Here is a 27,658-nt window from a genome sequence, read left to right as displayed (position 1 = left end):
GTATTAAATAAACGTTGAAACAACGTTGTGTGTCAGCTGGGTTCTGCACTATTCTTGCTGTTTTATTAGCTAAACTTTAGCATGCAATTAAACAGTGCTTAAACGTCATGAACAAGCTGCTTCTCACAGCAAGAGAATCAATCATTATCAAACTTTCAATGAAAGAAATTCCACATACCAGAGATATGAGAAAGTTTGTAAGCATAAGCTAACATTGTCTGTACACAAACCTAGTATATACGGCTATTTTCAAAATTCATTGCCGTAGAGGGTCTGCTGTTATTGTCTTTTCTCGTTTGAGATTTTTCAAACCGACCGCTGCGATGGAGTGTTGGCGAGAGAGGGATGACGATGACAGATGTGTTACTATTTATAAATCATACTTCATCGCAGAGGTCTCCGTACGGGACTTTTTTATCAAACAGACAATGCGGACAGAGTGTACTACGAAGCGATAAACGTGAGATACACTCTGGTACAGAGTAAAGCTAACAGCGAGTAGAAGTAGACTAGAGTCCTTTATAACACAGTATGCTAGACTAAAAAGCAGCCGAAGCAAATTTTTTACATTTTTGAAGTCTTGACGATTATAGCTTTACGATACTAACAACAAGTACAGACTCCAAATGAACACACGCCCTAAATTGTCAGGCTGAAACAGAAAACGCGTGCATCAGGCAATAACCTCAAACCTACCATTAACCATGAAATTAAACTTGAATCTTCCTGGCGGTATGATCTGCTGGTCCTTTTGCGGGAGCTCAGGAACCTTTAGTGTTGTACTATTTGTTCGTGAAAAAAAAAAACTTAAACACTTACCCGCAGAGCTGATGCTGCTTTTTCTTGAGTTGCATTTCTCAAATCCTCTCCGTCCACCGCTAGAATTTGATCTCCACGCTGAAGTTTGCCGCAATTAGCTGCAACACTGTCCACAACGATGTCCGAAATAAAAACACCTGATTCATCCCTAAAATAAGATTAACGAAACAGAGACGTCAAAATAACAGTTTGTGAACGTCCATGACACTCTTGTAATGTTAGATAAAGTGAATGGTGTGTGATGGCTGGAAAAAGCTGTTTCTAATGTACCTTACATTTGCCCTGAGCGCCAATCTTCACTTCAGTGAGTAACAAGCGATACTTTGATGGACCTACCTGGATTATGCATTTAACACGTTTATAATTGATATCTACGTGACGTGACCATTAAACAATCATTCAGAACACAAATAGTGACGATCTATTAAAATTAGTCGTTTGTTTCTTATAAAAAAAACGTTTAGAAACCAAAATTTCCAGAAATTTCATGCTCTTGTTCTTTCATATTCAAGACTTCGTGAGCAAAAAAACATCTCCAAAAAATTGAGTAATTTGGCTAAGAACATTGATGTATGTTTATTTAGTGATTCTTATTGATCAAGATGCTTTTTTTGAGCTGAAAAATTCATTTTTTACAAAAGTCTGCTTGAGCCATCTTTTATCTACTTTCATACAAAAAATCAGAAAAAAACAATGGTCCAATATTTCACTAAGTCCAAAAAACCCTTTTATGGCCGTTTTTTAGCTGAAATTTACCCAAATTTTTTTCTCTCCAAAAATCGGGCTCCGTCACGTTCGAGGATTTATAGTTATGCATCTTTATGCAAAAAATCGTAGAAAATGAAAGAGCCAATCAATCTAATACCTAAGCAATTGATAATGTGCTTATAAAAAATATCGAATTTGGCGAGTTTTTCTATAAAAACACGCCAAACAACCAAAATTTCCTGTCTAAACACTCGTGAGAAAAAAAAACATCTATCTCATAAAAAAATTGAGTAATTTGACTGAGAACATTGATGTATGCTTATTAATAGTGATTCTTATAGATAAACATGCGTTTTTTGAGCCAACAAATTTTTTTTGCAAAAATCTGCTAAAGCCATCTTTTACCTATGATGGTACCTTTCTTTTATGCAAAAAATTAGAAAAAATTAATGATCCAATTTTTCACAAAGTCCAAAAAACCCGTTTTTTAGCCGTTTTTTGGCCCAAATTTGCCCAAAAACATTTTTTTTCGAAAATCGGGTTCTGTCACATTCAAGGGTTTATAGTTATGCATCTTTGTGTAAAAAATCATAAAGAATGAAAGAGCCAATCTCGAGAAAAGCCAATACCTAAGTAATTGATAATGTGCTTATAAAAAAATATCGAATTTGGCCAGTTTTTCTATGAAAACACGCCAAGCAACCCAAATTTCCTGTCTAAACACACATATTCTTCAAAAGTAAGCCCTCATGAGCAGAAAAAACATCTATCTCATAAAAAAATTGAGTAATTTGACTAAGAACATTGATGTATGCTTATTAATAGTGATTCTTATAGATAAACATGTGTTTTTTGAGCCAATAAAATTTTTTTGCAAAAATCTGCTTGAGCCATCTTATACCTATGATGGTACCCTACTTTCGTGCAAAAAATCAGAAAAAATTAATGATCCAATTTTTCACAAAGTTCAAAAAACCCGTTTTTTAGCCGTTTTTTGGCCCAAATTTGCCCCAAAAATTTTTTTTCGAAAATCGGGCTCCGTCACATTTTGGGCATTGCCATTTTGCATCATTGTCCAAAAAATCAGAAAAAACTAATAAGCCAATCATGAGAAAAGCTGGTAACTAACGGACGGACGGACAGACGGACAAAGGTGAATTTATAGGACCTCCACCGGGGTAGGTCCAAAAATGCAAAACAAAGGAAACAATTTCAGTCAGTAATGTAACGGAGAAAAGCTCACTTTCAAGTTAGTTTATTTCTTACCTTCCAACGATACTCAGCCCCAGACCTCCATAAGAAGGTTTCTCCAATTGAACGTTCAAACATTCGAATGCATCTGAAGAAAATGAAGAAGAGAAGATGAAAAATTGAGAGAAAATTACACAATGGAAAAGAATATCATAATTTTGACAAATGAGCTTCTAAAACTATAAGGTCGTATTGAAGCTAAGACAGCGCGTCTAAAAATAAAGACACACAAGGCATTATGCCTGGAGGGTAGTGGTTTTGAGTTATGACCAATGGACACAAGACATATAAAGAATCGTTTTGAAAGATTTTGACTGAAAACATATCTTTAGAATTCCTAAGACAACGTTCAATCTTCAACTAACCCTCATCTTTAATCCTGCCCTGCTTCTTTAAACTACCGCCATCCGCCCAACCACCATCATCATCGCCCTCATAAAACACTCGATTGACATACGACTTAAAGTCATACTTCAAACCACCTTCTGATGATTTGGACTCGACTTTTCGTAAAAGTTTGTGTTGATGTCTACTAGGTTGAGCATCTGTTGATGAGAGACTTTTGTCATGATTCGCATTGAACTTTTTATCGCGTTGCGAAGCCCTTTCTGGTTGACCACGCCAAAGCTCACATGGTTCTTTCGAATCAATTTCAGACAGAGCATCATCGAGTGAGCATTCTCGAATATCTTCATTAACGAGGGTTTCGTTTTGGGTTTTATCAGGTTGGTTTTTAGTTCCACGTTTGGAGGATCCTGCGTGATTCCCATGGCTCTCTTCGGCGATTGCAGAGTCTGGAACTATGTCTTTCTCAGGATCCGGTAATTTCCGGCGACGCTGTGATGATCTTTTGGAGCTTCTATGTTCTTTCTTTAAACCTCTTTCCGCAGAGTTACTCTCCGTGTCTTTCGATTTCGATTTCTTTCGTTGAGAAGATCGACGAGTTTCACTCTTACGATTGATATCAACGACATCCGGGCTATTTTCACTTCCCGATGTCTTTTGTTGTGACGATCTATGGCCAGTTTCACGGTCTAAGTTTTTGATCCGGGAATTATCAAACTCGGTAGATTTCAATGGGAAATTTTTCGAATCTGGATCTTTCTCTCTTAAAGAGGATCGGAGCATTGATTTTGAAATTTGCTCCTTACATCTGTTAGTCCCGTTAACGTCGATATTCCCCGTGCTTTTACGTCTCGACGAGGTGCGTTGTAGCGGCCGCCCGTCTTCCGTACGACGTCGTGTTGATGTACGTAAGCCTTTGAATTTTTCTTTCGTAGATTGTTCTGTTGTGGGGTTGTCTACATCGGGTGCAAACGGTGAAGAAGATTCTGTTGTTGAAAGATGTGACTCCGTGGTGCCTGAAGGGTTGGTTTTGCTCGTATCGGGCGCCAATGAAGGGAAGGTTTCCGGTGCTTGAGTGAAGGTTTCCGGTGCTAGAATGAAGGTTTCCGGTGTTGCAGTGAAGGTTTCCGGTGTTGGGGTGACGATTTGCGGTGTTGGAGTGAAGGTTTCCGTGGTGTCTGATAGAGATTCCACAGTGAGGGTCGTAGAGAGAGCAGCATCGTTTTGAAAATCTATCTGAAGGTTATGGTTATTGTGGAGATGAGATTTTTCGTTTTTGATCGGTTCGTCAGATTCTATTTCAAGAATCCCAATCATCTCTGGTGAATCTTTGCAATTGATCTGATCAGAAGTTATATGTTGCTGTTCATTTAACGGAGTTGAAGTTGTTTCAGATTTTTGAGATGTTTGGTTTTGAATCTCATAGACTGAATAAGAAGCAGTGGTCTCTTTCGTATCAACCGTTGGAGACTCTTGTTCCTGGTTTATTTCAAAGTTCTCTTCAATATTATCTGTTGACAATAGAGGTTCTTCAAGGCTCTTGATCAAATTTTCCATTTCTTCAAACGGGTCTGAGAATTCAAATGTTTCTTCATTGCCAGAGTAATGATCGTCTTGAAACCAAGATTTATCGAATTTCATAATTGGTGTTTTTAATAGGTGCCCGCCGGTGTCTTGAGATGATTCATTGTTCTGGTATAAATGATCGTTCAAATTACTATTAGATTTCTTTTCATTTGTTTTGAAATCACGTGGCGTGCTATTTAGTTGTAAAACAGTCCGTTCTGAAATGTTTGATCTCTCCTTCTCGTTGCAATGTAAACTTTTTATGCCGTTGTCGGTAATTTGAGCTGAGGGTTTTTCTCCCAGGGAATCTAGCCTTATACTTGGTAAGACAACATCTGTTTTTGTTTCGTGACAAGAGCTAGACGCCTGCGCCAATGTGTGTAAAAAATGATCTTCAGATAACACCGCTGTCCCCTTACGGACGGTAGAGGGCGGAGTAAGTGGTATCATTTCGTTAATGACAAGGTCAAGACATTCGGCAATCGACCGGCTATTCGTGTTCGGTACACTAAATGCATTTCGCCGACTACCGAAACTGTACCGATTTTTTTCGGAACGACCGAGAATTAATTCGAGATCAATATCGTCAGAAGTCGGTAAGACAAAATCGATTTCTTTACTTTTTGCAGTGACTTTATTTTCACTATATTGGAATTCTGTGTTTTTATTTTCACCGATTTCAGGTCTCCTTATATCGTTCCCATTATGATCTTTAGTATTCGTTTCGGTCGTTTTTCGTCGCGTAGATAAACGAATAGTACTCGGTGCTATAAACGAGTCTTGACGACAATCTTCCGTTAGAGTAATCGCTTCGTCGTTACATTTTACAAAATCTGTTTCATTTTTTGTTACAACGCGAGCATTGTTCTCCCAAGATACTACATTATTACTGGAAAACTTTTTCTTAATACTTCGTTTTTTGCTTTTCCGTTGACTCGATCGATGACTTGAGGTTGAACGCCGCAACCCACCGGATGTGGAACGCCGCAAGCTACCGGTCTGTGTAACGAGTCCATTATCGAGTAAATCGTGTTGTGACGCCGTCAAAATTTTCGTTTTGATCGCATCAGCATCACGTAAAAGATTCTCCAGTTTTTCTGCGTTACCGTTCACGTTATCTCCCGTTACGGCGATAAGAAAACTCGCTGTTCGGAAATGGTCACCGAGTTTTTTCGTCTGTTCTCGTTTGTAATGACGAAAAGACGACGACGAACGAATACTGCTCGCGTTTGATGATTTTCGTCGACGTCGTGAAGATCGATAGCTCGTACTCAAACTCTCGTCTCCTTCCATTACATTCTCGGTTTTCGTTTTTGACGAACCTCGTCGGGAATGCCGATCATGATCCGAACGATCAAATTCGTTTCTATTCTCGGCTTTCCGAATTCCATTAGATTTGTTTTGACTTTTCTTTTCTCTTGTTGACGATCGCCTAGAGCTGCGAACCGAACCTGATCTTTTCAAGTCGCCATTATCGGTTTCGATCGGCTTCACATCCGGTAAATCCCGAGTTTTCACGAAAACACCTTCGCTTTGTGCCCGTCTAGCCGTCGTTTTCGGTTTTGTCGAGGACTTTTTTGAATCGTTCCTTTCTAGTTTGTTAGTTTGAGTCAATGAATCGGTTTCATTAGAAACGCACCGATCATTTTCGGGTTTTGCGGCATTGTAAATATCCCGAATATTGTCTCCTCGATCGTCTCTTGAAGTTTCATATGATCTTTCTAAGTGAAGGGTACTGTTCAGATAAGAGTCTTTAGCCATTGTAACAGTTGCTTTTTTGTCTGTCACATCAATATGGTCTGTTCCGCCCACTTCACGCCCGTCCACAATCTCCTTACCAACGCCCACGGAGGGACCACAACTTTTCGATTTTCGAACATAGTATTTCTTCATGCCAGATAAATGAGTGCAGTTCACCGTCTTTTTGGTTTTGTCTCGTTTATTACAAGCGTAAGAATGAAACTGGTATATCAAGGCATCACTCTGTTCGTTTTCGTCTTGATCATTCAAATGTTTATGGGTAAGCGAGTCGGTAATTTCGATTGAAGTCTTTTTCGAGTTTTGAACGCTGTCCCTATCACTGATAGATGAAAGTCCGTTCGTTAAATTTGATGTAAAACTATATCCTCTGTAATCTGGAGCAGATAATTTTGTTGAATTTTGAACCCCAATCGTGTCCTTAAAAGTTTTATCAGAAGAACCTCTATGCTGATGATCACCAGTGACTTTGAAAACACTTCCTGTTTTCTCTGGTGCAATAATTTGTGATTTTGATGATTTCTGTTGTTGCCGCGCACTAGATGTCCATATAGCCATTCCTCAATAATAAAACTCATAAAAAAAATCCAGATTTTTTTTTCTTCTCGTAGATTCTTTCACAATTTTCAATAAAATTCAAACTCATTGAAATTCATATAATAAAAAAACCACGAGACAATCTTTAAAAAATCAAGTGTCAAATCGATGGTTTGAACAAAATATACGATATACGTGTTTCACCTATGAGGAAATATACGCATAGAGAACTCCTAAGATGGAGGGTCAGTAATTGAAATATTCTATATTCATGACGCCATCTTTGATGCAGTAACACCCGAAAAAAAAACAGTCGTCTACCTCTTAGTTAGCCTGTACCACCCCGCCGCCACGGGCGTTTTTTATATTTTGTAAAAAACTTGTCACAACGACGGAAAAAAAAACAGTCATCTAATCACGTGGGTCAGATCATTAGAAATGCGGGTCGACGCGGATGAAAGTTCGTAGAAATTCACCGAAAGAGGGCTAGTGACTAGATTTCTCTCTTCACAAGTTAATGAATGTTTTGTGTCAAAAAATCATAGAGACCACAAGTACCACAAATAACTCGATAACAAAATCTTGAGTTGCAGGCAATCGAAAATCAAAGAAAGGCTCAGATCCTCAGAGTCTCTCCTCCTGAGGGTGTGAACAATATACTGATACGGGAACAACAACATTTTTTTATACAACAGAGCAGAAACTCACTTTCAAACACTTTCCTGTATCACTCAGATCGCATGAGAAAATATTTCCGTCTTTCTGATACAAGTTATCAAACGAGGTCATCGTACTATAAGTCTCGTCACGAAAGGATGTGTAAGATCATATGTATGAATTTGAAAATTTCAAACTTAAAACAGTAGCTGCAATTTTTAAAATTGGAGAATTGCCACGAAACGAAATGCATTGAAAGGATGCTTTTTAGTTAAAGGTGTTCCCGTTTCTTATCAGACACAAGTTTCATATCAGGTCAGTGTTTCCTATTGTTATATTGTGTTGAATAAATACACATTGTTTTAATTTTTGCTCTTTCTGGCCAATCTTGCTTGCTTCCACATTCGTGCCAATTCAATGTGAAAAAGCTTGTAAATTAAAATTGATGAGTAAGCTAACGATATCATTCTTATTTAAAAACCTTTAAGCTCGTGAATTTAGGTCCAACATGTTTCTACAAAAATGACCCCCCCCCTAACAGCCCTAAAAATTAATGCTGTCTGTTGCACGCTAATGCGGATATTCAGACTTCCAACGGAAAGTCTTATTAAAATTTTATCAAAATCCTTGAATTTGAATGAAACAAATAGAAACTCGTCATACTGTACATTACAATCGGAGAGATTGAAGCGTTAATAAAATATGTTAACAGTTTAATAAAGTGTTACATTTTCTGCGTCATGACAAAAAACAAAGAAATGAGCAAAAAAATGTCATAATCCGAAAATTTAATTTTTGCGGTTTAAGAGGATGACCTTTAAATAAAATCAATCATCTTTATTGACGATGAGAGGAAAATATCGAATATCATCATTGATTAGAATTATGACGTCATCAAATCTGTTTTTGCTGATGAAAATATAATAGCAAAGTGACTCAAAATCGGTAGAATAAGGCTGACTCTCGCTCATTCCAACTCAAACGGGGAATCTTATTTGTTCAAATTACAGAGAAATTCGAATTAAAGAAAGCATTTTATGAAGATTGTTCCTTGACAAGGACTGGAAACAAGTCCGCAACAAGACGTCCCTGCAGCAATGACGGGCAGAGATGGATGGAGAGAACGCATGAAAAAGATTCGGGCTACACACCCACGGTAAAAATAAGTGCCTTATCGGCCCTTTTTACGCCAGCTCTTCTTCACATTATTTTTTCGTCGCTGGCGTAATAAGGGCCGGTCGGCGTACGTTATCAGAATTAAAATAGGGCCATAGAAAAATAGAGAAAATTTGAGCTTTGGCGTGATAAGGGCCCTCGTAAAAGAGCCCCATAAGAGGGCCAAGGTAAGGTAATAAAAACGAGAAGTTCAATTATAAACTTACTGGAGAGTCATTATAGAGTTGTAGAGTTATAGATGTTCGAGTTAAAGAAACTCCGCTGTACATAACACAAACTCGTTAGTAAAACGAGAAATTCAATATAAACTTACTGGAGAGTCATTATAGAGTTGTAGAGTTATAGATGTTCGAGTTAAAGAAACTCCGCTGTACATAACACAAACTCGTTAGTAAAACGAGAAATTTAATATAAACTTACTGGAGAGTCATTATAGAGTTGTAGAGTTATAGATGTTCGAGTTAAAGAAACTCCGCTGTACATAACACAAACTCGTTAGTAAAACGAGAAATTCAATATAAACTTACTGGAATCTTTATAGTTAGATTCATCTCTGAGGACGACCAATTTCATTTCATTGCAACTCATGGAAAGAGCTTTGACAGCCATATCGTGTGTTGCCAACCTCATATCATACTCATTGACCTATATAGTGAAATAGTTCGAATTATAGAACGGCATTGTGCAGATAATTCTCCTTCTGATTCGATCTTCAAGAGACCAAGATTTGTCTTTAAATTAAACAAAGATTCGAAATATTCGAATTATAGAAATATTAAATTGAGTAAATACCACAAAGGACACATGGTTAGACTATTCGTGGTTAAATGGGCTCGCACCTCAAAGGATTTACCTTCACAATACTAATGTATAGAAAAAATAGGTTACAGCAGATGATTTTTCTACGCCAACTCACCCAGGATAGCCTGGTCCTGGCCTAGCCCAAAATACAGTTGACTTTCACCTTTTGCTTATCGTACTCGAACGGGAAGTCTAATTAGTTACAGTGGGATCCGAATCATAGAAGAAATTTTACGAGGATTTCCCTTTTATGGAAACTGAGAAATAGTTCGAATTATAGAAAGATTCGAACAATAGAAGATCGAACGGTAGAGTCCATTGTATAAGCTATTATATATAGTGAAGCAAATAGACGAGCGAACGCTATAAAGACCTTACCTTTAAGACTTTGTCACCACTCCAAAGTCTACCATCTTTATAAGCCGCACCGTCATGGTAGATTTCATCCACAATAACATATTGCTGTTCGAAGAAAAAGAAAAGTGAAATAAAAATTAAATTCTACCTCAATAAACCAAAAAAGATTTCTTGTCTGATAACTATATAGCATGGATATCCAAGCTATTTACCATTGAGTTGAAAGCTCGAAGGGCAAGAGTAGAACCTCATACCTTTCCCATACGAAAAAAAGTGAAGCCATTTATTTCCCATCTAAAACGCGCCTAGAACGCGCCGTAATCATGACGACAGATTGTATCTAGCGGTTCCTTTGTTTTTGAGGACTGCATTTTTTTGAAATCTAGCGATAGATTTCAGTTTGATTTTAGTTCCAATCCAGCGTTTGTGTAAAAACCACGCGCGGGTGTTCTGGATGGGAAATAAGTGGCTTCATTTCCCATACAGGAGTTCCGAGTCTAGCCCTTGGGCTTGGAAGTCAATGTTATTTACAGCTTCGTCCATCTAGATGTTTGTAAAATCAGACTCGACAATTTTGTAGCTTCTCGCAAAAGTAGAATTGACAAAGTACGTATGCGCTGTTTTCGAATATTGGAATAAAAATCACGTAAGGAAAACCGGGCGATAAACCTGTAACATCAAAAACTTTAAAAGTTTACAGCCAAGGCATCCAGGCTATCTGATATCAGATATAGCAATGTCCTTCCAACACGCTAAAGCTCTTGAGCCAGGGAAGATTTTCAAAATCTGGGTGATCTTAGATTACTGAATCTCAACTAACCACGTAACGGACTTTGCAGAGGAAGGTATGATAAGCTAGCCCTAGGGGGAATGTCAAGATGCGATTTTTTTGGCACGCTGTTACGCGTCAGGACAGTTAATCCCGACTGGGAATGTCAACCAACATAAGGCGACTATCGTTCCTCTTTGAGAGGAAATTAGCCCGCATCTTTAAAAATTTAACGTCGGCGTTCAGTGACGAGAACATTTAGAATACGAAGACAAAAATGTCCTTCCACTTTGTCTCGATAATTCCAGACAAAAACATCAAATTTTTGACCGAAAACTTAACATCTATCGATATTTATCTTAATAACTCCAGACAAAATCGACAGACTTTTGACAGAAAACTTAAATAAGCTGAATCTTACCAGTGGAGTATCATTACCACCAACGATCGAAATCCCAAGACCGAAATTTTATTCAACTTTGTCTCGATAACTCCAGACTAAATTAACAGACTTTTGACAGAAAACTTAAATAAACTGAAACTTACCAGCGGAGTATCATTACCACCAACGATCGAAATCCCGAGGCCGACATTTGCTTTCACAATTTGAATTGACGTTGGATTTTCCATAATTATCGGATTCTTTGTGGTTGCTTCTTCAAGTTCATCCACTGGATCCAAAACCCGAATCGGGGATAAAGTCGGGGAAATAATTTGTTGAGCTGAAATATGAGAAAGCAAAACAATTTCAAAAGAACTCTTTAAATCGACATGAAAAATGAAAAAACACCCTTAAGTGCTCATAAAAATGTTCTCGGGGCCTTGTTAACTACCGATGGTGCAGCTTCAATGGGCTATCACACTGCCCATAAAATTTTGTTTCAAATTTTCTGAAATCTTGACCCTTTGATAGAGAAAACTTTTGATTATCGTAATCTTAGGTTAGGACAAATTCAATCTTCAGTAACTCTTAGAGAGATTTTCGAGGTGTGAAAATTCAACCTTACTGGCGCGAGAGTCGAAGTAGTAATCTTACTTTCAGCTTGTGTGCTATCAAAGGGCGGTGGTGCGATTTGGTGTTGTTGTTCGATTGGCAAAGTGATCTGCGGCGGAGGTTGGTTTTGTATTCTCAACTCTTGATTTGGTACCACCGGCTCTCCTACATTGATGTTTTCGTCAACACTTGGTGGGAGATCTTCATCAGCCCCTACGGGAACTTCAATTTCACGAGCCACTTGAAGAACAACTTGACCTTCGGAGCCCCGGATTATACTGACAGCCTATAGGAAACAAATTTGACTACTTCATTAACAAAAAATCTTTTATTGTTCTTGTATGGCCCTAAGGTTAACGGAGAAATAACGTTAAGAAGGAAATAACACCAAAATATTCGAAAGTCTGGTCCCACCTGGAATATTTTAGCTGTAAAAAAGTGTAACCCAGCCAGGTCATATCAAAGACTTCAAAGAATTGTATCTAATGTCACTCCAGTTAATGCTCGATAACTAAAGAGACGAACAAAGGGAAGTGGAGAATTCCGGGGAAGGGCGTGGCATCGGGTAGACGGTTTTATGAAAAGAGAGCCTATAGCAAACCCATATCCAGCCCCTTAGCACGCTTTTTAATGATTCTGAAAGCGCTCATGATTGTATCACGTCCATAAGTAAAATAAAAAAGTGGTACAAGAAGCTATGGGTACGAGATTGAGCCTTTAGGTCACCCTTTACTAAGGTCCGCAAATTTATTTTATGAGGTAAATTCAACTCTCTCTCTAGTTGGAAGTCGAACGGGAAGTCTCATTGGCCCAGCGCGCTTGCGAAGGGGCCTTTCAAGAGGAACTTTCCGTGTGTCTGTCTGTCCTGTCCTGTCTGTCCGCAGTCCGTGCCGTGTTCTGTTTTTCTGTCCTCTCACTTCTATCCGTGCTGTGTTTGCTCCTTGCACTCTCTTTTCTATTTTGTAAGCTTTCGCGCTCTTTACATTTACAACTTCAACACCAGGCGCTTCGACTCCTTCCTTGGAAACATGAAGAAGAAGTTTGGGAATGAACTTGTTTCTTCAAAGACTTTGTGCTTTAGGACATCCTGATGAATCAGTCTAAAATTCACACTGCAGACACGTTTTGCCACTTATAAATATTTACATACGATTGCTGTTATTTGATCCATATTAATATTTTATCATATCCATATTGTTGCTGATCGACCAGTAATTCTTCATATTATTCATCAGCTATCACTGTTATTGGAATTATCCAAGCTGCAAGGTATGTAAATGTGTTATTATACTGTTGCTAATGAATCGAAAGTTTAGCTTTATAGTTTGATTAAAACTGTTTTCTCAAGAAGTCCATCATATTTTGTAACCTTCTGGTGGAAAAGCTTTCACTTAAGATCGCCAGTAGAGCACACTGTGCGTTTTACATACAGTATGTAGCTTAAGCGAGCAACCAGTGACTGTCTGAAAAACCGCTATTTTACTTACAGGCGCTCGATCGGGCAAGTCAAAAATTTGTGTCGGGCAACCATCATGCATCAATAATATGTTCTGTTCACGTTGCCCGATTTTCAAAACATAAATCCCAAGTCGGCCCAATCACAATGTCAGAAAATTTTTTGAATAGCCAAGCCCTTTTCTACATCACCATTCGCTTCAAGTTTTCACTTCACCCACCACACCACAGCACAGATGATGTTACGCAAGGAAATCGTCACAAGCCATAATGCGCGTTCAGCAGATTTTGAAAATGAAAGTGTAAAGAATAAACATTGCTGAAACGAGTTTAAAACGCGGGTAAAAAGTCCTTGGCTGGTTTGTGAGCCTTTGAAATTTGTTTATTTTGTATTCTGATTGCTCTCTCATGATGCCCCGCCATTATGAAATTTTTTTTTGTGTCTGCTAAATGCAATTTTGGGATACTTTGCATTACCAACTTTTGCTTGCGGCAAACACTTTGCCACATTGAGTCCCATTTAAGTTTTTTTTCGTCCACCTTCATTGAAATTATCAACTTGAAATTCACTGACATGATCGAGCCAACTGACTGGATTTGGGGATATTTTATAACGCAAACGGAACATATTATTGATATACGCTTAAGCAACAACCAGCAGCAAGACAGAAAAATTTAAACACAGATTCTGTCCTTGCATCTTTGAAAATGGCTGATAGAACTAAACAAGGATTGACAACCAGCTTATTAGCGTTTTTTGATTGCCAGACGATTTCAATCGAACGCAACCGACGATCGTACCAAATCGAACGCAATCGACCGATTGAAATTCGATTGTCGAATTGCGTTCGATTTGGTTCGACTGGTTCGATCGTTGATTCCGTTCGATTGAGATCGTCTGGTGATTGGTGTTCGATTGAGTTCAATGAATTGATTTTTTATATTTTTTGTTTTTTTTCAGCTTGAAAGTCAACTCTCGAAAACTTCTGAGAAGAATCATTTCCATCCATTGTCATCACTCGTGTTCGAGGCCAGGTTAGTACTTACTGGGATGATTTTAATTGTCTTATAAGAATAGTATTGGGCTATTCCAAAGAAAAATTGTACAGGGGGTATTGACGAACTTTTTTCACTAACCCCCCTGGAAAACTGGGATAACAAACTATCCCCTGGAAATTAGGAGTCAACACCCCTGGAAGGTGAAATTTTGTGAAAAAGGGCCTGGAAAGTGACTATTGATGCCAGTTTAGGAGGAGAGAACCCCCCTGGAAACCTTTAATAACCCCCTTGGAAAATCTGAAAATAACCAAAAGGCCCTTGGAAAATCAAGGCTCAGACCTCCCTGGAAAAGTTTGTCAATACCCGTGAATGGTTAAAAAATGGAATAGCCCATTATTTTGCTATAAAACAATAGCAGCTGAAAAACTTCTTTCCTCCAAGACTATTTTAAGTCTTAAATTAACCTTTTTTAAGAGTATGAATTAATGCGAATGACCAAAATATTTAACCATTAAGTTTTGCGGTATTTAATAATGCGAATTGGGCCAAATTCGCATTAATTAGCCCCGCATTAATTTATACTCTTAAGGTATTCAAAACCAAATCAAAAGTCAAATCTTTTGTACAATAAGGGGTGACAGATGATGATTCAAATTTTTTAATTAGCCCCGCATTAATTTATACTTTTAAGGTATTCAAAACCAAATCAAAAGTCAAATCTTTTGTACAATAAGGGGTGACAGATGATGATTCAAATTTTTTTCTAGAATAATCTAAGTTAATAATGCGGTAGCAGCCCCAGCGGACATCAAAAAATTTTCTGGTTCCCAACTTTTGTCACTCTTTTCTCTAAAAGCCGGGTTAGAAAGTTTGTAAAAAGACCCGAGAAATCAAAATTCAATAAAAATGAAGGTCCGCTCCTCAAAAGCTTCAGCGTGGGTGGCTGCCAATATGCCATTGGAATATCAGATAAGTCATTTTTGCCGACCACCCGCCCGCCTGGTACTTATAAGACACGCTGCGACAGGAACAAAAGAATTTTTCGATGTCCACCCTATCACCTTTATGTCGTACAATATACATCTTACTAATTTTTTTTTTTCTTCAGATTTCAAGACCACCCTTCACTCTGTGTGAGGGGTTATACTCAGCATTATCAGCTTAATCGGCACTATCAGCTCAATCGGCACTATCAGCTTACTCAGCATCTATCACTATCAAAATTTACTGAACTAAACTTACTCAGCTCACTGAATATTTGAAATAAATATACAAAACAATTTTACGTCTTTTTAATTCGTCTTATACTCCTCATTCGACACCTCGTGAGAAATCATGATATCCATAGAGGCTTACCGTATTTCAATAGGCAATTTTAATGGTACCCGGCAACTAGACCTCCGTTCCATTTATCGCCATCTAGTTCTAAACTCATCTTTTTCCAGCAAAGGCATTTCCCAGGTTCTAAAACCGGCCCCATTTTTATTTGCGACGCTATATCTAAGCATAGTTCTAATAACCTATGGTGATATTGAAACTAATCCTGGTCCTGTCAATTTGCGCAAGGTAGTCCGTGCATCTTACAATCAAGGGAACGTAGACATATTTGGTCCCCAAGCAGGTACTCAATGTATGTATATGTCTACATCCGCGATATTATACTCTCATTTAAAACTTCTAAGAGATTGGGAAAGGTCTGATCTTGATATTATACTAAGGTTAGGCAATGACCTATACAGAGGTCTTGGCTATACTAACGAATACATCGATTTGACCGAGCTGCCTTCCCAATTAAGCATTGAAAACGATGTTATTGAATTTCAACGTACCCCTGTGACTGAGTCAGTCTTAAATGAAGACAGCAGAGGTTTTATTAGACCACCTCCTACTTTTAGTTGTGGAATCTTTCTAGCATGTGGCAACGGTACTGCATTTATGTTTGGCAACAATAGTTTTTATGTCTTCGATTCCCACAGCCGAAATTCAGATGGTATGATTGGTGGTATTACGGGAACATCAGTCTTACTCGAGTTTAACACTGTAAGTGATCTAGAAGAATACTTAAAAGCATTCTATTTGAGACAGTTTCAAAACAATATTGTCGGCTTTGAAGTTCAGTATATAAGAACTATAATTCCAGGTTGGACTTTGGTAGAAGGGAATTAGGTGAATAAACACCCTAACCGGAAAAAAATACATATAAAGCTGAAATTTTGCACAGAGTTAGGGGAAGGTCTTGGGAACCTCCCATTAAAACCCCCCACCTTCAGCACCTTGGCGTCACGAGCTATGACGTCAAAATTCATAATGGCTGCGATAAAATTTGTCCAAATTTCAAATTGTTCCAACATAGGCATATTATATACCGTTGGAAAGCTTATTGAATTCTGAACAACTTTTTTGCTCACGAAATTTTCTAAAAATGTACTGAATGTGAGTAAATTGGGCTTAAAGGTCTATGACGTCATCAGGTCAAAAACTTCCGAAATCAAACTTCTTCAAACATAGGTTTTTGACCTGATGACGTCATAGACCTTTAAGCCCAATTTACTCACATTCAGTACATTTTTAGAAAATTTCGTGAGCAAAAAAGTTGTTCAGAATTCGATAAGCTTTCCAACGGTATATAATATACCTATGTTTGAACAACTTAAAATTTGGACAAATTTTATCGCAGCCATTATGGATTATGACGTCATAGCTCCTGACGCCAAGGTGCTGAAGGTGGGGGGTTTTAATGGGATGTTCCTATGACCTTCCCCTAACTCTGAGCAAAATTTCAGCTTTATATGTATTTTTTTCCGGTCATAACCTAATTCCCTTCTACTAGAAAGTTCATAACATAAACCAACCAGGGGCTGAACAAGACTCAGGCTAAGTAACAAAAATCTAAATTATTAATTCAATCTGCTCAGAAGCTCGAAATCACACGCTGGGCCTTCACGCCGCTAAGGCTTCTTGTTTGAATTACAGAAAGATTCGATCCATAGAAAGTATTTATCAGGGGTTTACCTTTGATAGAGACTGATAATTAGTTCGAATAATAGTAAGATTCGAATGAAAGAAGTTCGAAATAGAGCAAGTCCACTGTAAACTACAATCAAAGTCATTTGAGAAAAAAGGGAAATTCCCACGAAATCCTACAAACACAAACGATTTGGAAGCGCTCTAAATTAGGTCGGACAAGTAGAGTTTTAACTCTGACTTTTAACACTAGACTTGCGACCTTAGGATCTGAGGATCCAAAAGTTCAAAATTGTTCAAATCAGGCTCAGAATATAGCCTGGAAGTCTATAAACCCCTCCCAAATATTCGAATAAATTTATCAATCAGCCCAAAAGGGATTTTCTCGCCCAAACTTTAAATTGCTAGAAACGAGGAATTAACCAAAATTCTCAATATATTTCGATCGAAATTGTAGGCTTACATCAGCTTGTTGTAATCCATGCAGTGAATGGTTATTGATAGACAACAATTGATCACCGATTCTCAATCTACCATCCTGTAAAATAAGAAAAATATTATTAAGATTTTAAAAACATACACATTTTCGATCGTAGCCGCCAATTGCCGAGCGGGCATTTCTTTTGCCCGCTTCATCCCACTAAAACCGTCCCAGTCCTTTTTTCACACCTATAGACAATAGAAAAAATCTGTCAAAAAAGGATTGGATCGATTTTAGGGGGGTAATCAAATAATTAAATGGCAGCACGCACCTGGCCGCGCGACTACGGTCGAAAAGGTGTATTATATTTTAGTTAAGAACACATAAAAACATCCAAGTGAACTAACTATATGAATCAGGAGGTCAATTTTTTTAGCGTTTTAAAGAGATAATCAGATGGTTTGATATTTTCTCATCTATACAGCTATTCCATTTTGCAAAAGCAATATTTTGCACAGGACAACAACAGAAAACAAGCCAGAGAATAATCAAAGAGGTTGACACTGGGAGTCAAGTTTCGAATTAGGAGACATTGACAAGAGAGACAAAAACAAAAGCTGTACATTTTAAATTCTAAAGGTCAATGCAATATTATAGACCAACGCTATTTCGACATCTTTTTCTTTGAAAATATGTAAGTTTGCAATTTTTATTATAAGCCCAGTTAACATAGAAGGATACCACTTTCTAAAATGCTTCACATACATTAGGAGGAAAAAGCTAAAACATAAGCAAGCGATTAGTTTCAATATACACGTTTATTTAATAAGAACATCCAAATTTTTTGAAGCTTTCGGATGTTCTTAACTTTTTTAGTTTTAAGCCAAAAATGTTCTTGACATGTTCTTTTTTGACTATTTTCTTAAGAAATAGGGTGTTTTTGACTCCACAAAGCCTTAGAATGTTTTTAACTTGTTCTTAACATTTTGGCCGGTGAACCCTTATGTTCTTATACAGTTTGTTCTTATAAAAAAAACGTGTAGTGTTTTATTAAACGTAATAAGATATAACTTTTTCATTGCAGTTAGATTACCTTATAATACCTATAATGAGGCTTTGATAAAAGATGCTTTGAAAATAGAATCGTAATGTTAATCTCAGAAAATAGAATAGTAAGTCTGCGACCGACTTTCGATAGCTATATACCCGAAGGTAGGGGAGGGCGCCACTATTTCTCCCTGGATTGCTCCACTTACCCTTGATCCTTCTCTTAATTGCTGAGCATCAAGCAGAGAGGCATCAAGTACCATTTTGGAAATCTTTGGTATGACCCGGCTGGGGGTTGAACCCACGACCTTGCGAACCGTAGCCGGATGCTCTACCACTGCACTACGGTCGCTCTATATATAAATAGAATAGTAACTTGTCTAATGATATGCTATAACAGATTAACCTTGCTTCCCGTGAAATTGTTAGCTCACTAAGAATAGCAGGAGACATAACAAATGTTACATTGGCGAGTTTATGTATCTACCCTTTTGAGGGCGGATAAGTGAATGAAAAATTTGGAGCAATCCCCAGTTTTGACCCGGAAAATGGAAGTCGGTGAAAATCAGCTAGCTAGACAAATCAAGTGTATCCGATGAAGGAAAATAGCAACTTGCTATTATATGATGGTTTAAAATATTGAAAAATTTTGAAGTCAAAAGTCAAAATAAAATCTTGATTCCTCGAGATTCTAAAGACCAAGAACCAACTGAATAGTTCATGTTTGTACCAAGCTGACAGGAAGCTGATGGCTAGCCTAAAATAGTCACTTATCTAGAACCGTCTACATAGTTTATACTGTATGCCAGCTTGAGATACTGATATGCAGTTTTTGTATCACTGACTTGAACAAGATTCAAGGTGCTTCAAAACACACGTGACATTTTGTGCGAACTTTTTTTACCTTGTATGCAGTTCCTCCTTCCGTTACATTTCGAATGAAGATTCCATTTTCACCATTCTGTGCACTTCGACCCTCTCCAATGGCAAAGCCCAGTCCAGCATGCCCCTAAAATAGAGAATATTGTATTAGTTAAAGTTTGTGATGAAAATGGCAAAGCAACAACTAAAACATTTCACTTACACTGAGTTTTAAGCCAAAGGCTTGAGGCGTAGCTTTAAAGGGATAATCAGATGGTTTGTAATATTTGGCATGTGGGATCCTTCTATTGTCCTGAGCAAAATCTCAAAATATTTTTGCCTAACTATTTTCTAAAGTCGAGATATTTAAGTTACAAGTTTTTGGCTTTTAGGATGAAAACAATAGAGTTTCAACGTAAGAACGGCATAAGAACCTATTTTCTAAAATTTCGAATTTTGATATCGCGATTTTGGAAAATTGTTACACAAAAATACTCTGAAGTTTTACTAAGGACCACAGAAGTACCTTCAAACCATCTGATTATCCCTTTAACCTTTCTAAGGCAAGAAGAGTGAAGGAATTTGCAGCGTATTTCGGATAACGGATGATGGGTGATGGATTGAAAGACATATATATGTGAAGAAATTCAAAGAATTTCTGTCCAACTATCTTCTTTCAGGAGATTTGGGTGGCAGAGCAGCATATGCATTTCGTCCTTATTAGGACTCGTCAGCACTGCATACTGCACCCTGGCTAGGCAGATCGAATTGCCTAGCATCTCACGCCATAAAACTAATTGTGGCGCAGACTGAAAGAAGAAGTGGACAAAGGGAAATTCCCTAGGGAATTCTGTGAATGACTCCTCTGGAGTCAAGCTTTGAAGAGAACCAAGAGGGAGGAAAGCCTCAACACTGCATGGTCTCAGAAAAGAATATATATGTGAAGAAATTCAAAGAATTTCTGTCCAACTATCTTCTTTCAGGAGATTTGGGTGGCAGAGCAGCATATGCATTTCGTCCTTATTAGGACTCGTCAGCACTGCATACTGCACCCTGGCTAGGCAGATCGAATTGCCTAGCATCTCACGCCATAAAACTAATTGTGGCGCAGACTGAAAGAAGAAGTGGACAAAGGGAAATTCCCTAGGGAATTCTGTGAATGACTCCTCTGGAGTCAAGCTTTCAACAACCGGCTCTTGTACAAAAATAAAGGAACAATAAAGATAAAAAGAAAAATAAACAAAATTGTTGTTTTTTATCTTCACCTTCCCTGTGACATTTATCAGGCCCAAAAAGAATTTGAATAGAAAACTATATCTCAGCTGGCACACAACGTTGTTTCAACGTTAATCTAATGTTCACAACGTCTATATAACGTTAGATGAATGTTGTGTGCCAGCTGGTATATTCACCTTATTTAGTGTAATCGTCTGTTCTTGTTGTATCGTTTTCATACGCCGTGTCCCCGTATTCCCGGCCGCAGGTAGACGTAAACTCTTGAAGCCGCTTGTGTCGTGCGGGCGGCCGACCACTAGCTTAGCAGTACCTTCGGCTTTCCTTAGAATAGCGGACGCGTCCGAATGCGAAAGACCTTGAACCTGGACGTCGTTGACCTGGAGAACAAGAAGTATGTACGGTATTAAACAGTTATTTGGCAAACTTGACTTGACTTGACTTAACAGTATAGGCCTATCGACCCTTTGCGACTCTTCTGACAAACTCTGCCCATTTCAAACGGTCTCTTGTGTTTCGTTCCGCTGTGAGGAGTGGCAATCGAAACCAGTATGCAGAAAATATACCTAATTTCTTGAGAAAATATTCACAAAATGGCGAAAATAAGAACATGTTAAGAACATTTCAGGCCTAAAACTCACAAAGTTAAGAACATACGAAAATGTTGAACGTTCTTATAAAAAAACGCATTTATGTTAATTCGATAGCAATACCAATTATGAGAGGGACGAAATCCAGTCTAAAACATTTTTGGCAACTGGATAAGGCGGAACTGGACGGAATATCATTTTTACGAAATTTCTCCCCAAAAACTTATTGGGAAATCCTAACAAAAGATTTCAAATGGACGGATTTCCACGTCTTCAAAAGTAAAAACATAACAAAACTGCTAAATTATAACCTAGTTGAAGTCAAACAAATCATATATTTATGATACATACCTCTAGTATTTCGTCACCCGAACGTATCCTTCCGTCAACGTCGGCGACACCGCCTGATTTGACGTCAACGACGTAGATATGGTCCCCATCCCCATCGGCGATTGAAAGACCAATACCGCCATTTCCTTTTTGTAGGGCAACTAAAGAGACTTCGCCAGCGTAATCTTTGTACTTTTCTGATATCCCTGAAGGAATAAGAGAAACAAACATTTTTCTAAACCCATGTTCATAGATTACGGTTCCGCGTCGTTCCGAAACGAAACGGTTTCGAAACACTGTGTAAACGTCAAAAAGTCGAAACGTTAAAAAAGAAGACGTTACAAAGTGAAGCAGATCGAAACGCCTCGTTCCACTTTTTTCATCAGAACGAAACAGGGTCAAGGGCTCTTATGGATTTATTAAAATAATTATATCTCCATACATTCGACCTATTTTTATCCACCACATGTAGTTACAAATCGAATCGCAAGTTTCAGAATGACTAGAAAGCTATTGTTGACGTTCTCTAATTCGACATTCTATTACTCGATACGCTCCCGTTTTCGATCAAATTTCTATTCCCCGTAAAATCTCCAAAAGATATTCTCGCAAACGACACTCTATTATTCGATACGCTCCCGTTTTCGATCAAATTTCTATTCCCCGTTAAATCTCAAAAAGATATTCTCGCAAACGACACTCTATTATTCGATACGCTCCCGTTTTCGATCAACTTTCTATTCCCCGTTAAATCTCCAAAAGATATTCTCGCAAACGACACTCTATTACTCGATATGCTCCCGTTTTCGATCAAATTTCTATTCCCCGTTAAATCTCCAAAAGATATTCTCGCAAACGACACTCTATTATTCGATACGCTCCCGTTTTCGATCAAATTTCTATTCCCCGTTAAATCTCCAAAAGATATTCTCGCAAACGACACTCTATTATTCGATACGCTCCCGTTTTTGATCAAATTTCTATTCCCCGTTAAATCTCCAAAAGATATTCTCATAAACGACACTCATTATTCGATACGCTCCCGTTTTCGATCAAATTTCTATTCCCCGTAAAATCTCCAAAAGATATTCTCGCAAACGACACTCTATTATTCGATACGCTCCCGTTTTCGATCTAATTTCTATTCCCCGTTAAATCTCCAAAAGATATTCTCGCAAACGACACTCTATTATTCGATACGCTCCCGTTTTCAATGAATCTCAATTCCCCTTTGAAAATCGAATTACATCGCTAACCTTAAGTACCACTTTTTCTTAGAAGTCCCTACTCTACAGACAAAAGAATGAAAAGATACCTTATCGGCCAATACTTAGTCGGCCCAAAATTTTAGTCGGCCCTAATTTTAGTCACTAAGCCAAAATTTAGTCACTTAAGCTTTTTTCACATGCACGTAAAATTTTACTTAAGACCTTGAAGGGTGGGAATTTCCCTAAGCTTAGGTAGTGTTTTAAGGCCTTATGTAGAGTTTGCTTATGTTCAAAAAGTTTTGAACGGAAGGAAAAGTCACGTAAGACCCTCTTAATCAACAAAAACTCTACATAATGTCGGGGAAATTCCAAAAAGACAGCCTTACGAACGATTTTCCGTAATGTCTAAAGTAAAATTTTACGTGCATGTGAAAAAAAGCTTTAGGGCCGACTAAGTTTAGGCCGATAAGGTAAGTCGTAAAGACGGACTAAACTTGTTCTCTGTGGATTCGAAAAAAAGTATGATCGAAATATTTTCTACTTACTGAATTGCTCTTCAGTGGTAACACCATCTGTTCCGTCTTGTTTGAAGATCTAAAAATTTAATTTTCTCGTTAGTAATATTTACGGATAATTTGAACTGCTTGTCAGTTTGAAAGAAAGTGCCACTTAATCCGGTTGTGAGCCACTAGGCCATCAAGACCAGCGTAATCACCTCACCCATGATGCACTCTAGAATCGATAAACACAATCCCTGACATGGCATTGGTTGGGCCTGGGCGGAAGAATATTCACTAGTCAAGTTGGCAGTCAAAATTTACACCAACTGTACTACTAAGGACTGGACGAATGGATGAATGAATGTATATTCGGTCTAAGGGAGTCATTAAAGAATAGACCTTTTCATAAATTACGTCGCGAACATCACTGCCTCGTATTCAAACAATTTCCACGGTGATCATATCCCTTGAGACATTAAATAATTTTTTATCAATAGAAAGTAGTTTTAATAAAATCCGCTGGGAGTTAATCACCATCATGGCAATAATTTCAAAACGAGGCAAGTGTAGTGACGTAATTTACGAAATGGTCTATTCCGTAGGGAATTTCCCTTCTACTATTCTCTCAGCTAGAACCACAAATGACTTTTCCTGAGTTAATACACGGATTGCAAAATTATATCAATGCAGTCAAAACATGTGATTACTCAAAAAAGTTCACGTGATTTTATTCCCATGTTACTTGCTTTACAATTTACAGCTGATAACTTTATTAGTGTCAATAAATTCGAACCAATCAGAAATAAATGTCATGTAACAAGCACATAAAAATTTGGAGTTTTCAGACTTTAATTTTGCAGCCTGTGTATATAGTCGAGCAGTTCTTTTTACGTCAAATCTAAAATCTTACCGCTGTAGCAGAGGAATTAGATAGGTTATCTTGAGGTTGGCGAACGAAACCTTTCACCACAAAACGAACAGGACTCTTGGCGTAACGAATTGCTGCCACGGCTTGCTCGTGTGACGCCGTACTTATATCAACTCCTCCAACCTGTGAGAAATTAAAGATCGTAAAAGTATAGTACAATTCTGAGAAAATAAATTTAACCGTTGATCCCTGTTTTTTTTTTTTGGATTTATTTGCGCGCTTTACCAAGTAGCAACTTTATGGTTTATCAGTACCCCATAGGGTACTAGCCCTGATTTTCAGGAAAATTTGTCTTAGATACCATCACCCCTTTTTAGTACGTACTACTTACTTTTTTGTAGGGAGAAAAGGGACTCCCACCCCCTATTTAGAAGCTCGTTACCAAGAAAAATATAGCTACATTTCCCTGGAAAAAATACCTTGTAATACCTAGCAGTCAATTTCACTTCAATAAATTGTGGGAGAGATCAAAGTCTTGAAAGTTTTCTGCGGCCATTCAATTTTTCAAAATTAGGAGATCAGAAAATCAAGAAATAAATTTCCCGGAACATCTGGAAAATTTCCGTTCTAAATTAATAAAATTAGAAAATCAAATGATGACCTATTTTGCTCACCAAAAACCAAATTCAGTATCACGGATTAACTTAAAATGAGAGATACCCCCAGCCCCACCTCAAATGTAGTACATTAGACATTGCTATTCGGCTGTGATTACCCTGCAACTGTACCCACCCCCTGGTAATGCCAAAGTACTCATCCAGCGGGCATCTATGGATACACACGCCTAATTCAACGAATACACTCAAATGGGAAATGATTAGTGCAAGGTAAATTACCTCAAGGATTTGGTCACCAGTTTTCAGTAAACCATTCTGACCAGCAGGACTTGATTCCAGCACGTGTTTGATAAAGATACCTTGCAATTTCTGATCGTTGTCGTCTTGGCGACCACCCACGATACTGATACCAAGTCTAACATATGGAGGTGTGGAAAGGAAATAGATCAGTATTTTCTTAAAGGGATGATCATTGTTGGTGCATCATCAAATTGGCATGTGGATCATTGAGTTTCAAGCCCGAAGGGCTAGAGGTCAATCTCTAACCTTTCTCAGGCAAGAAAAATTGAAGCCTTAAAATATGCGCCGTATTTTTGATGACGGATTGAATCTAGCAAGTCCTTTGTTTTTGAGTGATATATTTTTGGAAATTAAGCGATAAATTTGAGTTTCAATCTGTTATTTGTGTAAAAACCAGGCGGGTCGCTCAAGGCCGCGCAACTTTGGTAGGATTTGTTGGCTTCAAATCCTACCAAAGAGATTGACCTCTAGCCCTTCGGGCTTGAAACTCAATGATGTGGCTTCCCTCTTTAAGGCCGGTCTTCACTTTCGCGTAACATGAGCGAAAACTTTTCGACGTTTTTGTAAGATCATTGGTCGGTTAAATAATGAAGCAATTCCATTGGTCGAAATTGACGTAAAGGCCGGCGCAAATGAATCCAACATTTGATCCAACATTATGGTTGGATCAAATGTTGGGTTCGTTTGCGCAAGTCGTAAAATTGCAACTTTTTAAGAAAGATGTTGGAAATCATGTTGGATGAAGTTTGATCGCCGTCAAACTTTTCACGCAACATTTTTTAATGAGATTGACGTCACTTTTATGTTGGTTTCAATGTTGGATGCATTTGCGTAATCATGTTGGATGAAAATGTTTGACGTTTTTGCGCAAATGACTTTTCATGCAACTTTTCAAATTTTTACACGTGACTTTTCGTCAAACATTTCGTCCAACAATGAATTGGAGATGTTGGATTGAATGTTGGATTCATTTGCGCCGGCCTTTAAGGCGGATGAATAAAGTAAAACTTCCTATCCAACTTTTTTTTTGTTCGCGCGAAACTATTTTTTAACATAATCTTTTCTTCTGGCAAAAAAGTTTAAGAAAAAACTGTCGCCCATTTCGCGCCAAAGTGGAGACCGGCCTTTAGACCTGACAAAACATCGCAATAAATTTCGTTCGAAAACCTGGACCCCTAACGTTTAAGCGTTTAAACGTTTACGTTACGTAGACGTTGCATAGAAAAAAAGCCGTAACGCCTATTATAGGCTTGTCAATGTCTAAACTTACCCAAATTCCGGATGTCTTATTATATCAACAATGCGTGGTTCTGGTTGCGTAAAACTGGTAACTGGTTGTTCCTGAGTTATGGCCGCCACAGGTGGTAGGGCGTTAGTTTGAACGGGTGTCGCTTCCGGTTGTGGCGGGCTTGGTCTCAATGCAGCGTCTTCTTTAATTTTCTTCTCGATGACGGCTGCTGGGAAATACGTGATGCTGAAAAGGGTTTGGACAAAATGAGTTTATCAAAAAATTCTCTTCGTTAAAAAGTCAACCATAAAGCCGGGGGAGGACGCAATCAAGGTAAATGATCTACCGTACGTGCGGCCCTTATAAAGGTATGTTTCAGTTCTTCAAGATAAAAAAAAAAACACTGTAGTGGTGCAAAAAGTGAGCAAAACTTTCAAGAAAATGGCGATTTTTAGATTTTCTCTGCGGTAATGTTACTTTATCGCTTCAATGTAAGGGTATGTCATATTTTTCACAAGAGCACTCCTACACTTGCGTTTTCGTTAAAAGTCTCCTTCGCACTGCTAAGGGTGGATAAGGTGCATTATCAAGTATTAAGCAAAAAGTAATCGAGTCTTCGGTAAAACTCGGCTGGGGTTGAACCCAAAAACATGACAAACATTAGCCAAATCATATATCATTACATAATGGCTGTCGTTTATAACAGAGTACTGTAAAAAACTTACGCGACTTCATCCGTCATGGCAGCTTTCCGTAGAATAGCTCTGGTCTGTTGTATGGTGAAGCTCTTCAACACATCAGTGCCAATTTTCACAATCCTATCGTTGATTTGGATGCTACCTTCCCGTTTGATTGTTCCGGATTCGATGATCCCTTTGACTGGAAAACCGTACCCATCCTTGTCCTCGCCGAGAGTTATACCTTGAAATGCGAAAAATTTAAACAATTATGCAAATAGATAGTTACTTATTGCCAAGCGTTAAAAAGTTACGTAACTTCTGCCATTATGAAAGCAACAATTCTATTTGCCCAAGGAATTGTCTTTATAAAAGTTTGCCTCCATAATGGCGGATTTCCTAAAATTACGTAACCTGTATAGACTGTGTATCGAACAGGAAAATGTAGTTCTTGTCATAGATAACTCAGGTAGCAAGGATGAAGTCTTTATAAAAAGGTGTCAAACACGAAAAAACTCACCGAGTCCAACAACATCTTTTCGTATTTTGATGGTGCAAGATCCATCACTATTCTTCACTCGTGTGTCCTCCGAAAAACCTGAGAAGAAGAACAATTCAGGGG

At 38.1% G+C, this 27,658-nt stretch overlaps 1 protein-coding gene across 3 annotated transcripts in view; it reads right to left on the bottom strand.

Moving 5' to 3' along the window:
* The window catches only part of LOC136810091 (multiple PDZ domain protein-like), an 84,083-nt gene that overhangs the window by 14,041 nt on the left and 42,384 nt on the right, over positions 1 to 27,658 (bottom strand). For 2 of the 3 annotated variants that reach the window (XR_010847057.1, XM_067066665.1), the window contains exons 19-34: positions 27,557 to 27,634; positions 27,085 to 27,280; positions 26,402 to 26,605; positions 25,111 to 25,246; positions 24,257 to 24,397; positions 23,392 to 23,440; positions 21,660 to 21,844; positions 20,898 to 21,098; positions 19,529 to 19,633; positions 17,620 to 17,694; positions 11,781 to 12,024; positions 11,291 to 11,466; positions 9,997 to 10,080; positions 9,345 to 9,462; positions 2,794 to 2,866; positions 820 to 967 (exon numbers count right to left, since the gene is read on the bottom strand). Coding sequence is in view for 2 of the 3 variants with exons in the window: in XM_067066665.1 (XP_066922766.1) it covers positions 820 to 967; positions 2,794 to 2,866; positions 9,345 to 9,462; positions 9,997 to 10,080; positions 11,291 to 11,466; positions 11,781 to 12,024; positions 17,620 to 17,694; positions 19,529 to 19,633; positions 20,898 to 21,098; positions 21,660 to 21,844; positions 23,392 to 23,440; positions 24,257 to 24,397; positions 25,111 to 25,246; positions 26,402 to 26,605; positions 27,085 to 27,280; positions 27,557 to 27,634 (2,213 nt within the window). In the remaining variant the exon portion in view is untranslated. Of the gene's footprint in view, positions 1 to 819; positions 968 to 2,793; positions 2,867 to 3,143; positions 7,035 to 9,344; positions 9,463 to 9,996; positions 10,081 to 11,290; positions 11,467 to 11,780; positions 12,025 to 17,619; positions 17,695 to 19,528; positions 19,634 to 20,897; positions 21,099 to 21,659; positions 21,845 to 23,391; positions 23,441 to 24,256; positions 24,398 to 25,110; positions 25,247 to 26,401; positions 26,606 to 27,084; positions 27,281 to 27,556; positions 27,635 to 27,658 lie in introns of those variants that run through there. The other variant, XM_067066666.1, reaches the window with a different exon arrangement.

This window comes from Clytia hemisphaerica, unplaced genomic scaffold, assembly GCF_902728285.1.
Source record: "Clytia hemisphaerica strain Z4C2 unplaced genomic scaffold, Clytia hemisphaerica genome assembly, whole genome shotgun sequence".
Classification (NCBI taxonomy): Eukaryota; Metazoa; Cnidaria; class Hydrozoa; order Leptothecata; family Clytiidae; genus Clytia; species Clytia hemisphaerica.
Note: the sequence above shows the minus strand (reverse complement) of the source record. Positions and strands in the feature narration are given on the sequence as shown.